At 34.3% G+C, this 13,341-nt stretch overlaps 1 protein-coding gene across 3 annotated transcripts in view; it reads left to right on the forward strand.

Annotated features, from left to right (window-relative positions):
- ANKIB1 (ankyrin repeat and IBR domain containing 1) overlaps positions 1–12,846 on the forward strand; it is a 267,100-nt gene extending 254,254 nt beyond the window's left edge. For 2 of the 3 annotated variants that reach the window (XM_054655962.2, XM_016945131.4), the window contains 6 exons: positions 1,417–1,562; positions 2,616–2,794; positions 3,692–3,743; positions 7,825–7,936; positions 9,186–9,322; positions 9,675–12,846. In XM_054655962.2, the coding sequence (XP_054511937.1) occupies positions 1,417–1,562; positions 2,616–2,794; positions 3,692–3,743; positions 7,825–7,936; positions 9,186–9,322; positions 9,675–10,412 (1,364 nt within the window). In that variant the 3' untranslated portion in view covers positions 10,413–12,846. The remainder of the gene's footprint in view (positions 1–1,416; positions 1,563–2,615; positions 2,795–3,691; positions 3,744–7,824; positions 7,937–9,185; positions 9,323–9,674) is intronic. The other variant, XM_016945132.4, reaches the window with a different exon arrangement.
- The last annotated feature ends 495 nt before the right edge of the window (positions 12,847–13,341 follow it).

Here is a 13,341-nt window from a genome sequence, read left to right on the forward strand (position 1 = left end):
TAGAATATTCCAAAATATGGATTGAGTATTGACAACATCATTAGAATATAATAACCCACAACGACCACACAGAGTGCAGGTTCTGATATGTTTGTTTTTAAAAGTCACCTTTTAAAAATAATAGCTCACATATGAAAAGTACATTTTAAGGTGAAAAATGTGATGTTATACTTGGGTTGCTCCAGTTTATCAAAATAATGAATATTAAAATCCTTTTCATTAGGATAATTCCCTAGTCAAGACAATACCATAAGTTAAATGGAGTGGGGGAGAATATGTCAATAGCAGTATAGCCTGCTTGTTAATTATTAGTTCTTAGACTTCATTAATGATATAACTATATTAGGCAATATCAAACTCTTGAAGTATTGTCCACAGTATAAATTGAGAGGAAAAAAATCCTCACAAGTCGTACAGCTCTTCAGCAGGGATTTTTGTCTGGTCACTAATACATCCCTAGTGCTTCCAGCTGTGCCTGACCCTTAACAACATTCAATATTTGTAGATGTGAATTATTGCTTCTATTCAACATTCTGGAGGTTCCAGGCAGCATAATAAATTAGGGGAAAAAAACGAAAAGATACAGCAATTGCAAAGGAAGAAGCAAAACTTCACACATTTCTCACATAAGTCAGAAATCTCAGGGTCGTCTGTCAGTTTGTGTACACATACTGAATTTCTTTCTACAGGTATCCAAAATAATCTGAGTTTCTGCAGTATTTGCAAAGTTAGATTCTCATGCTTAATTTCTGTTTTTTTTTTTTCTGGTTTTTTTTTTTTTTTTTTTTTTCTTGGCAGTTAAGCGAAAACCTAGACTGTTATAATGATGTTCTTAAAACAAAGAGTCTCAGATATTAAGGCAATTTAGTCTTCCATCTTCCTCATTCTTCCTCCCCTTCTTTCTTTCTTTGGATTTTTTATTAACTAGGATTAGTTATCTAGTTGTTTGCCAGAATGTTGTATCTTTTTCCTTACAGTATTGGTTTTGCATAATTAGGCTCTTTTTATAAGCAACTTAGAAAAGGCATTTGTTCTCATTCTTAACCAGGGAAATTCTGCTAGGAATAATCTGAAAAAGTAAAGCCTAGAACCTTTTGGTTGACCTAAAGCTAGATTTGCTTACCAATGGAGTGAGACCAGAATCCAAGATGAGTATGTGCATTCCTTTATGACTACCATCAGTGTTCCTGGGCTGCTGGGGCATATGCTTCTTTTATAAACACATACATGTCACACATGAGTATTTTATGTAGGTTTTTAGTTTGGTTCAAATAAGTATTTTCATACAGTTACTTAAAACAGTTTTTGTCCTAATGATCCTTCTTTTTCCTTTTTTGAGAAAAAAAAATCGTTTAATTAATATTATAAATGGCATATTTGCAAAAACAAATTCACTGTGCCTCAATTACTTTTTAGCTGAAGGAGGCTGTCCAGATACCACTTTCATTGAAGATGCAGTTCATGTGCTCTTAAAAACTCGGCGCATTCTCAAGTGTTCTTATCCATATGGATTTTTCTTGGAACCTAAAAGCACAAAGAAAGAAATTTTTGAACTAATGCAAGTAAGATATTTTTTAATTACATTTAAATGGCAGCAGTTATTATGAAATACAGAATTTTTCATTTTTGAAACCACTTGTTTTATTTAATGTGGACATGATTACTAAAACAATTTTCTTTTCATTTTTTAAATGGTTTTTAAATAAAGGAAAAGTTACCAGTAACAAATTGAAATTTTCTTTTTGTTTAAATTTGTCACTCTGCAGGTCTGAATGAGTTATGAGTGGTGCAAACATTTCCTGTAGCATTTATGTCTTTGTTTTAAACTGGTTGAAGTTTGAAATCAGGCATATTTCTGATTATATAATTAAGGATTTTATCATCAAAGATGAAAACAACCCACATTACCTATAAGATGAGAAAGTTGCTGTTTACCAGTTTATTTTTGAAATACAACTGAAAAAGTTACAGTATTTAAAAAACAAAAACACCTAAGCCAATTGGCATCACTATAGCCAAATAACTTCATTGTACATTTCTTTTCTTTTGAAGCCACTAAACTTTTTCCTGGTACAGTTTTCATGTCATCCCTTGAACTGTCCTCTGCTAATTTATATCCTACATTTCTGTCAAGGATCAGTATTCATTTTCTCCGTAAAGCCTTCCACACTTGACCCCAATCACTGTCGTCTTGCCTTAATTCAAATTCCTTCAGCACTTTTATATAGTCTGCACTATGGCATCATGCATTTGCTTATATGGTGCATTGAAATGTATTAGTTTTTTTCACATAGACAAATTATAAATTCCTTGTAAACAGCTGCTATACTCACTACTTCTTTGTAATCTATACCAATTTCATTTCTATAAATGCCTATCAAATGAGTGCTTTTTTAAAAATTCACATGATTTTATATACAGTCCTTTCTCTTTCATAATCTAGAAAACATGTACAAAATAGAAAATATATTACATAGGAAGTTATTTCAAAATTTTAACTAGTTTCTTACTTCAGAAGAGTTAGATTTAACTGAGAAACCACATAGACCCTGGATTTGCTATTGATTAACCTATGAAGCCTGTGATTTTTTTTTTTTTTTCTCTGCTTACTATAGACAGACCTAGAAATGGTCACTGAAGACCTTGCCCAGAAAGTCAACAGGCCTTACCTTCGCACACCCCGCCACAAGATCATCAAAGCAGCATGCCTTGTACAGCAGAAGAGGCAAGAATTCCTGGCATCTGTGGCTCGGGGAGTAGCTCCTGCAGACTCACCAGAAGCTCCAAGGCGCAGGTAAAAAGGATGTACACTGTGGAAATCATCCTAGCTCCAGCCACAAATACCAGCAGTTTTGTTTTTTATCCAACTAGGGTTCATATTCCTGGAAATTATTTACACCTAAAATATGGATAGCTCATAAAAAAGTATGTTAACTTTTTTTGGTGATTTTTTTTTCCTCCATGCTATTTCTGTTTTTCTTGTTATTTTTTGTTTATTTATCATTGTGTAGCTCCTTAGACTAAATTAACCTAGGTTAATTTCACATTTCAGGTGAACTCATAAATAAGAGTATTCTAATGTATCATTTCAAATATGTAATATATATAGTGATTTGATAGTTATAAACATCTTACGATGTGGAATTTGGAAACTTTGCCAGCTTGTTATGGTCATATTTGTATTTTTGTATTAAGAAGTTGTGAAGGAAAGAGAAATTTGATATTTGTAGTTATTTAAGTGATAAACTCATCCACTAAAGATCAGTTGAGTTGTAGTTGTTTTATTTTACATACTCATACTACTTCTGTAAATTGAAGCATACTTTCCTATTTATAATAACTATAAGCATTAAACATTCCTTTGGCACTATTTTACATAAATTCCTTTGATCCTATTTTTACATAGTATTTATGAGTAAATATTTACTTGTAAAATACAAATAGAAGCATTATAAAATACTTTGTTATAACATGGTAATTTTTATTTTTTGATCATTTTACACAAACATAAAAACTTAGAATTTGGAAGAAAGGAAAATTATCATTTTAATTCTGTTTTAATAGTTGATCTACTTTAGTTAAGCAAGTTCCAACAGAGGAATTCAAAGTAATGTTCAAAGGTCAAGGATCTGATTGTATATACTTTGTAGTATTGATATTAAATCAAATGGTATGTCTAATTTCTTTGTAGCTTTGCTGGTGGAACATGGGATTGGGAATATTTAGGATTTGCATCACCAGAGGTAATTGTTTTATGGGGTTTTTGTTTTTGTATTTTTTCTTAGTGCAGTCGTGCTTGCATTTGCATCCTTATCTATTCTAAATCCTACTGAGATTATCAGCAGTGCTGTCTCTTTCTTTTGTAACAAAAATGCCTTGACAGAGCCTACATTTAGCTATTTATGTGGTATTGCTATATCGTCACATTGTTAAATGCATTACTCTTTTATTGTTTTTAATTACTGAATAGTCAGAATTAAGGCAAATTTACAATATACATTTTTGGAAAATATCTTCTAATTTGTTAATAGAGAGAATTTATTAGAAATAAATTTCTAGTCATAATATTGTTTTAATCTGAAACTATTAAAAATATAAAAGAACAATCCATTTTTTAAGGTTAATGCAACAACCTGAGGGAACTGATTTATAATCAGTTGCTAAGGTGGAAAACTTGACTTTAATAATGTATATGCAGAAAGAAATGCTTTGCTTAGTTGCTTTCTGCTTATCTTTAAGACTTTCACACTCTTCTTGTTTTTTTGTTGTCATTATTAATATACCGTTTTAAAATACAGAAGGTCTAAATTACTAACACTACAGATAGCAGTTGTGGCAAATAAAAATAAGACAGAGTGAAACTCTTAATCACATAGCTGTTTTCTGAGATTTAAATTGCCACTGTCACTGTTGAGTCTGATTTTAAAATGGTTTTAGCAGTTCTCTCTACTTCTCTCTTTCCATCCTTGCTCTTTATTAAACAGTATTTGATGCCTATAATATGATAACCCTTCAACTTAATTTTTGGAAGGGTACAGAACAAATGAGGAAATCTTTGTTTGTAATGTATAACCCATTTGTTACCTGCAACTGAAAGACAATGAAATTGATTATTATCCAGGCATGACTGTGGCTTATTTAAATCAGATACTTTCTCTTTTCAGCTGCTGAAGATACTTGCAATCACCTGTGGCTTTTGTATTGGTAGATACATCCAAGAAAATATTGACTTGAAAAAAATTGTGCTTAGAGCCCTGATCTGGACATTTTAAATTCACTTAAATTGTTTTAAAAATTGTGATACATTAATGAAATTTTTATTTTAAAACTAATTATGAACCTTTATCTGATCCTGTATTTATTATTTCAATGTTATAATACATTTACAACTTCGGGGATATTGTGGTAAACTTCCACCTTAAAAGGAAGAATAAGCAAACTGAAATTATAAAAGAAAAAAAAATACTAATGATTTCCGTGTTTTAAGGTAGAAACACAATTTAGCAAAAATAAATAAAACCTTCGTCAGTGTATTCACAAGCATGTATGTGTATCATCTTGCAGCTTCTGGCTCTGACAGAAACTTTAGGAATCCTGAAATATTTGTCCTTGAATATTGAGGGCCTACTAATATGAGTGTCACTTTGTTTTTTATGAATTGATAATTTTTTAGAAATTACTTACTTTTAGTTTTCTTTAGTCTTTGACACATTGAAACACTAGGCTTTTACGTAAACCTTATTGCAGATATAAAGAATTACTACACATTGTGAGACTTTCAAATTCTGCATGTGTATGACTATCGAGTAACTGCCAAAGTTATATTTTTGAAAAATAGCTCTTTGCCTTAATAGTGAGGGAAAAAACAAGGTTACCAACTCCAGTAGACTTAGATTGAACTTATATTTTTTTTCAGTGAAGTTAATTTCATCTTACTCTTTTCAATGTAAATTGAGTCTGGCAAGCATAAAGGTTTGTTTTATGCTACTTTAAAGGCAATGCAGCTCAGTGGAAATAGCATAAAGTCTGAGGAACACCTGAATTCAAGTTCTAAGTGTAACTTACTAGATCCTAGGCTATGTTCTTTCTTAATTTCTCATCTTTACAATGTGGATGGTGATACCCCATGGAAGTTCTAGAAGGATTAAAGCATCTCATTTAGCCACTGACAAAATTGTTGGAATTATTACTTAAAACAGCTCCTTATAGCTTTTCCCTCTGTAAATCCTAGAACTTTTTAGTCTTTTCTGTATCCTTAACATTCTCAAACCATTTGGAGTATACTGACTAAACCCTTTTCATATACATTCTTGAAGATCTTAGGAATCCTTGGAAATTTTCAGATAAATTTTATGAGAACAATATATTTAAGCCTGTTGCATCACGAGAGAATGCCATCTGAGAGTTTTCTGTCAGACGATTAGATATTACAAGTTTCTTTTGCAGTTGCTTTTAAACGGTTTCATTTTCTTAAATTGGAAATATGTATAGTCTATGGTCAGTAATAGTTTAATTCATAACTTTGTACCATTATCAAGTTTACAAAGTAAGCAAATTATCCCTAATATAAAACTTGAATTGAGATAAAATTTTCACACCATCTTTGTCTAAGAAATCTAGTTGGTGTTCCTCACTGGTCTGTTGAGCCTTGACGACACTTAAGTCATCAGTTTGAGGTCATGGGCCTCTAGGAGAAGAGGAAATGATGTCCCACCTCAGCAAGGCATTTTAAAGAACCAGTATAAACCCTCAGGGCACTTGGAGTATCTTTCATTTATTAGTTTCTAACCTAACACGATGCCTCCCACTTCTTAAGAGTCCAACTGCTTATATAAATAAAGGAGTTTAAATAAATGTCACCAGAGTGGTATGATGTGAAAGTTTTATTTGTGATCCAAAATTTGTCTTCACCTACTTCTAGTACTTTCACAATATAAGCATATTGAATATTCTAGGGTAACCAGGATAATCATAAAGTTGAGTATCTTAGTGTTTATCATGGAAAGACACCATAATGATTCTCTAAATTAGCCTTTTTATGTTGGTATCATGTACCCTGGCCTCCTCTCTTCTCTTCCCTTCTCTTTTATTCTCTTCTCTTCTGTCACATTTATACCCAGGTAATAGCGATGGTCCCAGGTTGTACCCTCTGGTGATAACAAACTAACTTTAAACATTGTCACAAATGTGGAATAGACTGAGGACATCTGCCTAAGTCTGTGTTCATCCCATATGCTAAATAGAAAACATTTCCCCTGCTTGTGTTGTAAATAGCACCACATATTGGCTTATATAGAAAAGAAGCTAAATAATCATCTTATTTTAAAGCTAACCTAACATTTGTCTTTTAATCTAGTCATTTGATTTGTGAATATGATATGTTGTAGTCCCAAAGAATAGAAAATCCAACAATCTGGCAAGTACTTAACAGTGTGTGTTATTTTTTACTGTTGTTCCTTTTTTTCTTTTTCTGTTACATATATCCCAGTCACTTTTTTTTTTTTTTTTTTTTTTTTTTTTGAGATGGAGTCTTGCTCTTGTTGCCCAGGCTGCAGTGGCACAATCTCGGATCACTGCAACCTCCACCTCCTGGGTTCAAGTGATTCTCCTGCCTCAGCCTCTCGAGTAGCTGGGATTACAGGTGCCACCACCACGCCCGGCTAATTTTTTGTATTTTTGGTAGAGATGGGGTTTCACCATGTTGGCCAGGCTGGTCTCAAATTCCTGACCTCAGGTGATCTGCCTGCTTCGGCCTCCCAAAGTACTGGGATTACAGGCGTGAGCCACAGCACCCACCCCTGGTCACGTTTTTAAAGCCACTTTCATATCCAGGTTCAATGGCTCACACCTGTAATCCCAGCTACTTAGGAGGCCGAGCAGTAGGGATTGCTTGAGGCCAGAAGTTCAAGACCAGCCTAAGCAACATAGCAAGACTCTGACTCTAAAAATAAAAAAATAAAAAATAAAAAACCTCCCTTCAAGGAAAGCCTTACTTAAATGAGTAATATGGTTGTAGTATTAATTAGATAACAAGATCCTTGAAATCATCAGGCATATGAAATAGGGCTGTTCTAATGTAGCACTGGGGCTTGCAAGTATTCCTAATTTATCTAGGCAATTGTAATGACTGTTGAAAACTTTCTTTTTCCATTTTACCTTTTGTGTTTCCTTGGCATGGCAAAACCTGATGTTTCAGCCAAGTGATTTTATAAGATGTGTATAAAATCACAAACTTTTTCCCCTGGAAAAAAGTGTGTACTTTGTTTTATTTGCATTTTAAAAATTGCATGCTCTCTTGTATTTTATAACCTTTGGTTTATGCAGGAATATGCTGAATTTCAGTATCGGAGGAGGCACAGACAACGTCGTCGAGGAGATGTTCACAGTCTACTCAGTAATCCTCCAGACCCTGATGAGCCAAGTGAAAGCACTTTAGGTAAGTCCTTGCATTGAGTATGGTTTAATCTCATAGCTCCCCTGAATTTATCCTTCAAACTGGCTGATGTAAATGTTTGTGAACGAGTTTGTCATTTAGATATACAATAAATATGCAGATGTTTCTGTTGTGACAAGACACAGAAAATCAGAGGAGTTAGGAGCATGGTCTGTGGAGTTAGGCAAACTTGGATTCATGACCCCATCTCTGCTGCATATTAGCTGTGTAACCTAGTCAGGTCACAACCTCTCTAAGGTTGTTTCCATATTCTAAAGACACAATAATAATAGTGCCACCTTATAGGCTCATTGTGAGTATTAAATTAGATAATGCATCTAAAACACTTAAGCACCTAGTGAAGCACTCAGTTAATTGTAGTATTGATTGATACTGTTTTGTGTTCATGGAATATTTGCCTCCTAGCCTTAGTTGTCCTGTAGACATTATTTAAAAGAGAGAGAATTTCTGGCATTAGAGATAAATTATTTTAATTATTCAACTTTTAAATGTTAAATTATTAAGTGAAAATCTTCTGACTATAATGTCAGGATCAATGGGACTAAAGATTTGCTCTTCAGACTATTGTAATTCCCAAATTATTTAATTTTAAGAAATCTAAAAATGAAAAACATTTGTTAGTTATTGCTTAACAAAAAAAGAGAAATGGATAGTAGCACTTGCATTTATGAATAGAACTATATAGACTGCAAGCAAAAATGTAAAAAAGTCAGCCAGGCACGGTGGCTCATGCCTGTCATCCCAGCACTTTGGGAGGCCAAGGTGTGCGGATCACAATGTCAGGAGATGGAGACCATCCTGACCAACATGGTGAAACCCTATCTCTACTGAAAATGCAAAAATTAGCCAGGCATGGTGGTGCACATCTGTAGTCCCAACCACTCGAGAGGCTGAGGCAGGAGAATCGCTTGAACCCAGGAGGCAGAGGTTGCAGTGAGCCAAGATTGCGCCACTGCACTCCAGCTAGGTCGATAAAGCAAGACTCCATCTCAAAAAAAAAAAAAAAAAGTAAAAAGTTACGGATTTGAAGTGATAGTATCATATATATATTATTCTTCATGGTAAGACAAATATGGATGAGAAATCCCAGAAAGATTAAGTGAACATGTCAACACAGGTTTTCGCCAGCACTGAAAGAGAAATTGCCCATCTAAACAACCAGATGTATGAAAAAAATAAATAAGTCTTATTTGTCACTAAATTGTCTTTGGTACCAATTGCTTTGAAACAGATATTCCAGAAGGCGGCAGCAGCAGCCGCAGGCCTGGCACATCCGTGGTAAGTTCTGCATCTATGAGTGTGCTGCACAGCTCTTCCCTGCGTGACTACACCCCTGCCAGTCGCTCTGAAAACCAGGACTCTCTTCAGGTAGCCTTTCTGAGCAGCCTCATTGCCTGTGCTTTTACTCTTTCTCTGCTGAGTGTGGTTTCCTGTTGTTACTTTCATCGCTTTCCTATTTCTTCCTTCCATTCTAAAATCTTTGTTTTAAAGATGTGCTGCAGGAAAAGATATTCCTATATTTTAGATTTATTTTAAGGTTTTTTTTTTTTTTCCTTTAGCATGGGCATGGAGAAAAATACAAGATTTTAGTAGATAAAATAATTTTTCAGTATAAATAAAATTAATAATCTGTTGGTAAAGGAAGAATGGTAAACCTGATTGAGTTAAATCAGTTTTTTTCAGTCAAATTTTAAAGTGGTTTTGCTTTCTGTTGCTTCAGGCTCTGAGTTCCTTGGATGAAGACGATCCCAATATACTTCTTGCAATACAGTTATCACTGCAAGAGTCTGGGCTGGCCCTCGATGAAGAAACTAGAGACTTCCTCAGTAATGAAGCATCCTTAGGTGCGATAGGCACTTCTTTACCTTCCAGGCTGGACTCTGTCCCCAGAAATACAGATAGCCCTCGGGCTGCATTGAGCAGCTCTGAGCTTTTGGAACTTGGTGACAGCCTCATGAGACTAGGAGCAGAGAGTGACCCATTTTCAACTGACACCCTGAGCTCACACCCTCTCAGTGAGGCAAGAAGTGATTTCTGTCCCTCATCTAGTGACCCTGACTCAGCTGGCCAGGACCCCGACATCAATGACAATCTTCTCGGCAACATCATGGCTTGGTTTCATGACATGAACCCTCAGAGTATTGCCCTGATTCCTCCAGCAACTACAGAAATCAGTGCAGATTCCCAGCTCCCCTGTATCAAAGATGGGTCAGAAGGTGTGAAGGATGTGGAACTGGTGCTGCCAGAAGATTCAATGTTTGAAGATGCCAGTGTCAGTGAAGGTAGAGGAACCCAGATAGAAGAAAATCCTTTGGAAGAAAATATTCTGGCTGGGGAAGCAGCATCTCAAGCTGGTGACAGTGGTAACGAGGCAGCCAACAGAGGAGATGGTTCAGATGTTTCAAGTCAAACACCTCAAACCTCAAGTGACTGGCTTGAACAAGTACATTTAGTGTGAACTGCACACATCTGGGCTCTAAATGAATTACAGGTACAGATGGTATGCTAGGTGGAGTATGCTTGATAGAGACTTTGATTCACTTAATTCCAACTCAGTGATAAACCACTGACATTAGGGTTGAATACAGAGAAGTTCCCTTGAATGGTAGCTTCATTTTTTATTTTAACCTTACAGGGAATTTCCTTTGTACTTAATTGAATAGCTTTTCCCCTTTTTGCTGACAAAAAGAAGAGCAAGAGAAAGAGAAACAAAAATGAAATAAATAAGTTGTATTCCACACTCTAAGAAAATGCAGTCCTCTATTTAGCCTAGGCTTGACAATACTTAAATTGAACATTTAAACTAAAGACTTACTCCCTAATCTTTGGGTGGCTTTCCTTTTAAAAAAAAAAAAAAAAGTTTTCTTCATTCTAGAAATTTATTTTGGATAAATCCGATAACATATATGTCCTCAATCTCTTTGTGCTCTTCCATAACTTACTTCCTTTTTGTCTGAGCAATGTGAATTGAAGTCTCTTTGGTACCACATCTACCATAGTGTAATTAGTTTTAATTTTCACATGAATCAAAGGTTTCCTTTCATGTCTATTTACAGTCCAATTGTGCCAAACTCTTACTTGTGCGCTGACTAACAAGGCATTTAGGTGTGCAGCATCCTAGAGTGCTCCAGGGCAGTGTCAGCGTTCTCGGGAGTAAAAGGTGCCACTTGGTAGCAATGATATTCCAGAATTAAATGGGTTTTTGTTGCCATGGAGACTGCATTTATATAAATGTAGCCTGTAGCTTAAGTTAACTAAACCTAATGCTGCTGTTAAAAACAGTTTATTTTAATATTAAAATACAGTTGATTAGCAACAGCGGTGCTGTATTTTAAGAGACACTTTATTGGAAGTGCAATCATAGTTATTTGTTTTCACAATTTTACAGTGCATTCTAATTACTGATGGGTGCAATTACTTTTAATCGTGTTTTATAAAATAGAAAAAAAGTGGAGTTTTCATGAGTTATAGTAAATCCCACGATTATTAAGAAATTCAATAAAACATCCTGCGCAACATGTTACCGTGCCTTTGCCTAACCTAAATGGATAGTTGCCAGTTAAATAAGTGAGTAATTCAAATTTCAATGTCTCTTCTGAAGTAACTATGCTATGAATTGCAAAGACCTCCATAAAACCACCCATGGCCTTGCTTTTACACTAACTATAACAACTAAATGTTCAATCAGTTTGTTTGCCTAACTAGCAAATGCTGACATGTGTTTGTTCTACTGCGCAATACTCATTTGCTGTGTGATTACTGTTTAGTGTTGAAAAAAATCAACTTCCTAGTTATCAGTGTCTTACTGTGAAGAAAATACTGGTCTTAGTTGTAATTAGGATACAATGGTACAGTGTGTAATTAAAACTAGAGTAAACTGTTGGAATGGCTGTTTTACTTAAATATTATCAAAACTAGCATAACATAAGCAAAATAGATAAGTACAACACTCCATTTAGTGTTTTGCCAGATTGTTACCAGAAGTCTACAGATACCAAACTTTCAGTTCTGAGTTTGTACAGGCAAGTCCTGGGCTGGGTAAAAAGTTATATTAATATTGTTATCCACAAGAGATGTGATTATGGGTTTTGATTACTTTTTTTTTCCAAACCCTGCTTTTGAAATATCCTTGTACTTAAAATTCATATTGCTAAGACACTGTATTAGAATATTTAATATTCCCCAGATCCTCTTAGGATAAACTGTGGGAATCCTCCTATGCCATGGATATCAAAGGTCCACATTAGTTTTTATTTCTCCAATGATCAGAAACATTGATATCAATCCCTATTAAATTAGTGGGGGGACTATTAACTTTATCTACAGTGTATTACTGTATATTAAACTGAAATAGTCCATTAAAGGGTTTTTTTACAAATTTATTTTGGATTAAAAATATCAACACCAATAAGTTTTTAGACCAAGTTGTAATTTTTCCAATATAGAGTCTTTGCATCACATTGAGGCATCTTGCACAGCTGCAGTTAAGGTGAGAAAGAATGCTCTGTGTGAAGACAGTGTACACAATGGGTTCCGGTTTCCTTGCACCTTGTGCAGTATCCTTTATTTCTGTGCTGTTCTCTCCTGAGCATGAAAAATGATCATTATCCAATTTGTATTTCCTTGGTACATATTTTAAAAACAACACAGTCATTGACTTTACAATTCAGTAATGAAGTTTGGCAAAGCCTATTTTGTAAACAAGTTAATTTTATAATGTAAAAAAAAAAAGTTAATCTAACCTTGACTTGTTATTTGCACTTTCATAGTCTATACTTGATACATTCCCACTTTATATACAGTAGGATTCTACAAACGTGTAGATGTTTGGCCAAATGAATGCTGTTAATAATATGTAAAATTCTTTGATTAAACATTTATTACTTAAACTACTTCCATTTTGTCTCATTACATTGTAGACTTTGTTTTAACCAAGTCAGAAAGCTGATTTTCTTCAAATTAAATCCCTCCAATGTTGATGGGATCAATTTGGTTCTTACATGTAATTGATTAGTGCCTAATATTTTTACACTAGCCACTTAGCATTTTATATCCCAGTTATAAATATGAAAACACTGCATGACAATGTGTTAAAACATTATGACATCAGTGCTCATTTTATTGACATCACTGTAGCTTTCAGGAGAAAAATGTTATTTTTTCTTGAACTCTAATAGAAATACATAGAAAAATAACTTTAAGATATGTTTTGTGAAATTGCTTAGGAAAGAAAAAAATTTTATGCCATATGAATAAAAATGCCTGCTTCTCTTTCACTTTATTATTGTGTCCCTTATGAGTTTCCAAAATAACCCATGACATTTGACCATGCCCCAGCTGGTGCTTCATGGGGTCTGCTGGTGATAATCATTTAAAGTGGCGTCATC

Source organism: Pan troglodytes, chromosome 6 (assembly GCF_028858775.2).
Source record: "Pan troglodytes isolate AG18354 chromosome 6, NHGRI_mPanTro3-v2.0_pri, whole genome shotgun sequence".
NCBI lineage: Eukaryota > Metazoa > Chordata > Mammalia > Primates > Hominidae > Pan > Pan troglodytes.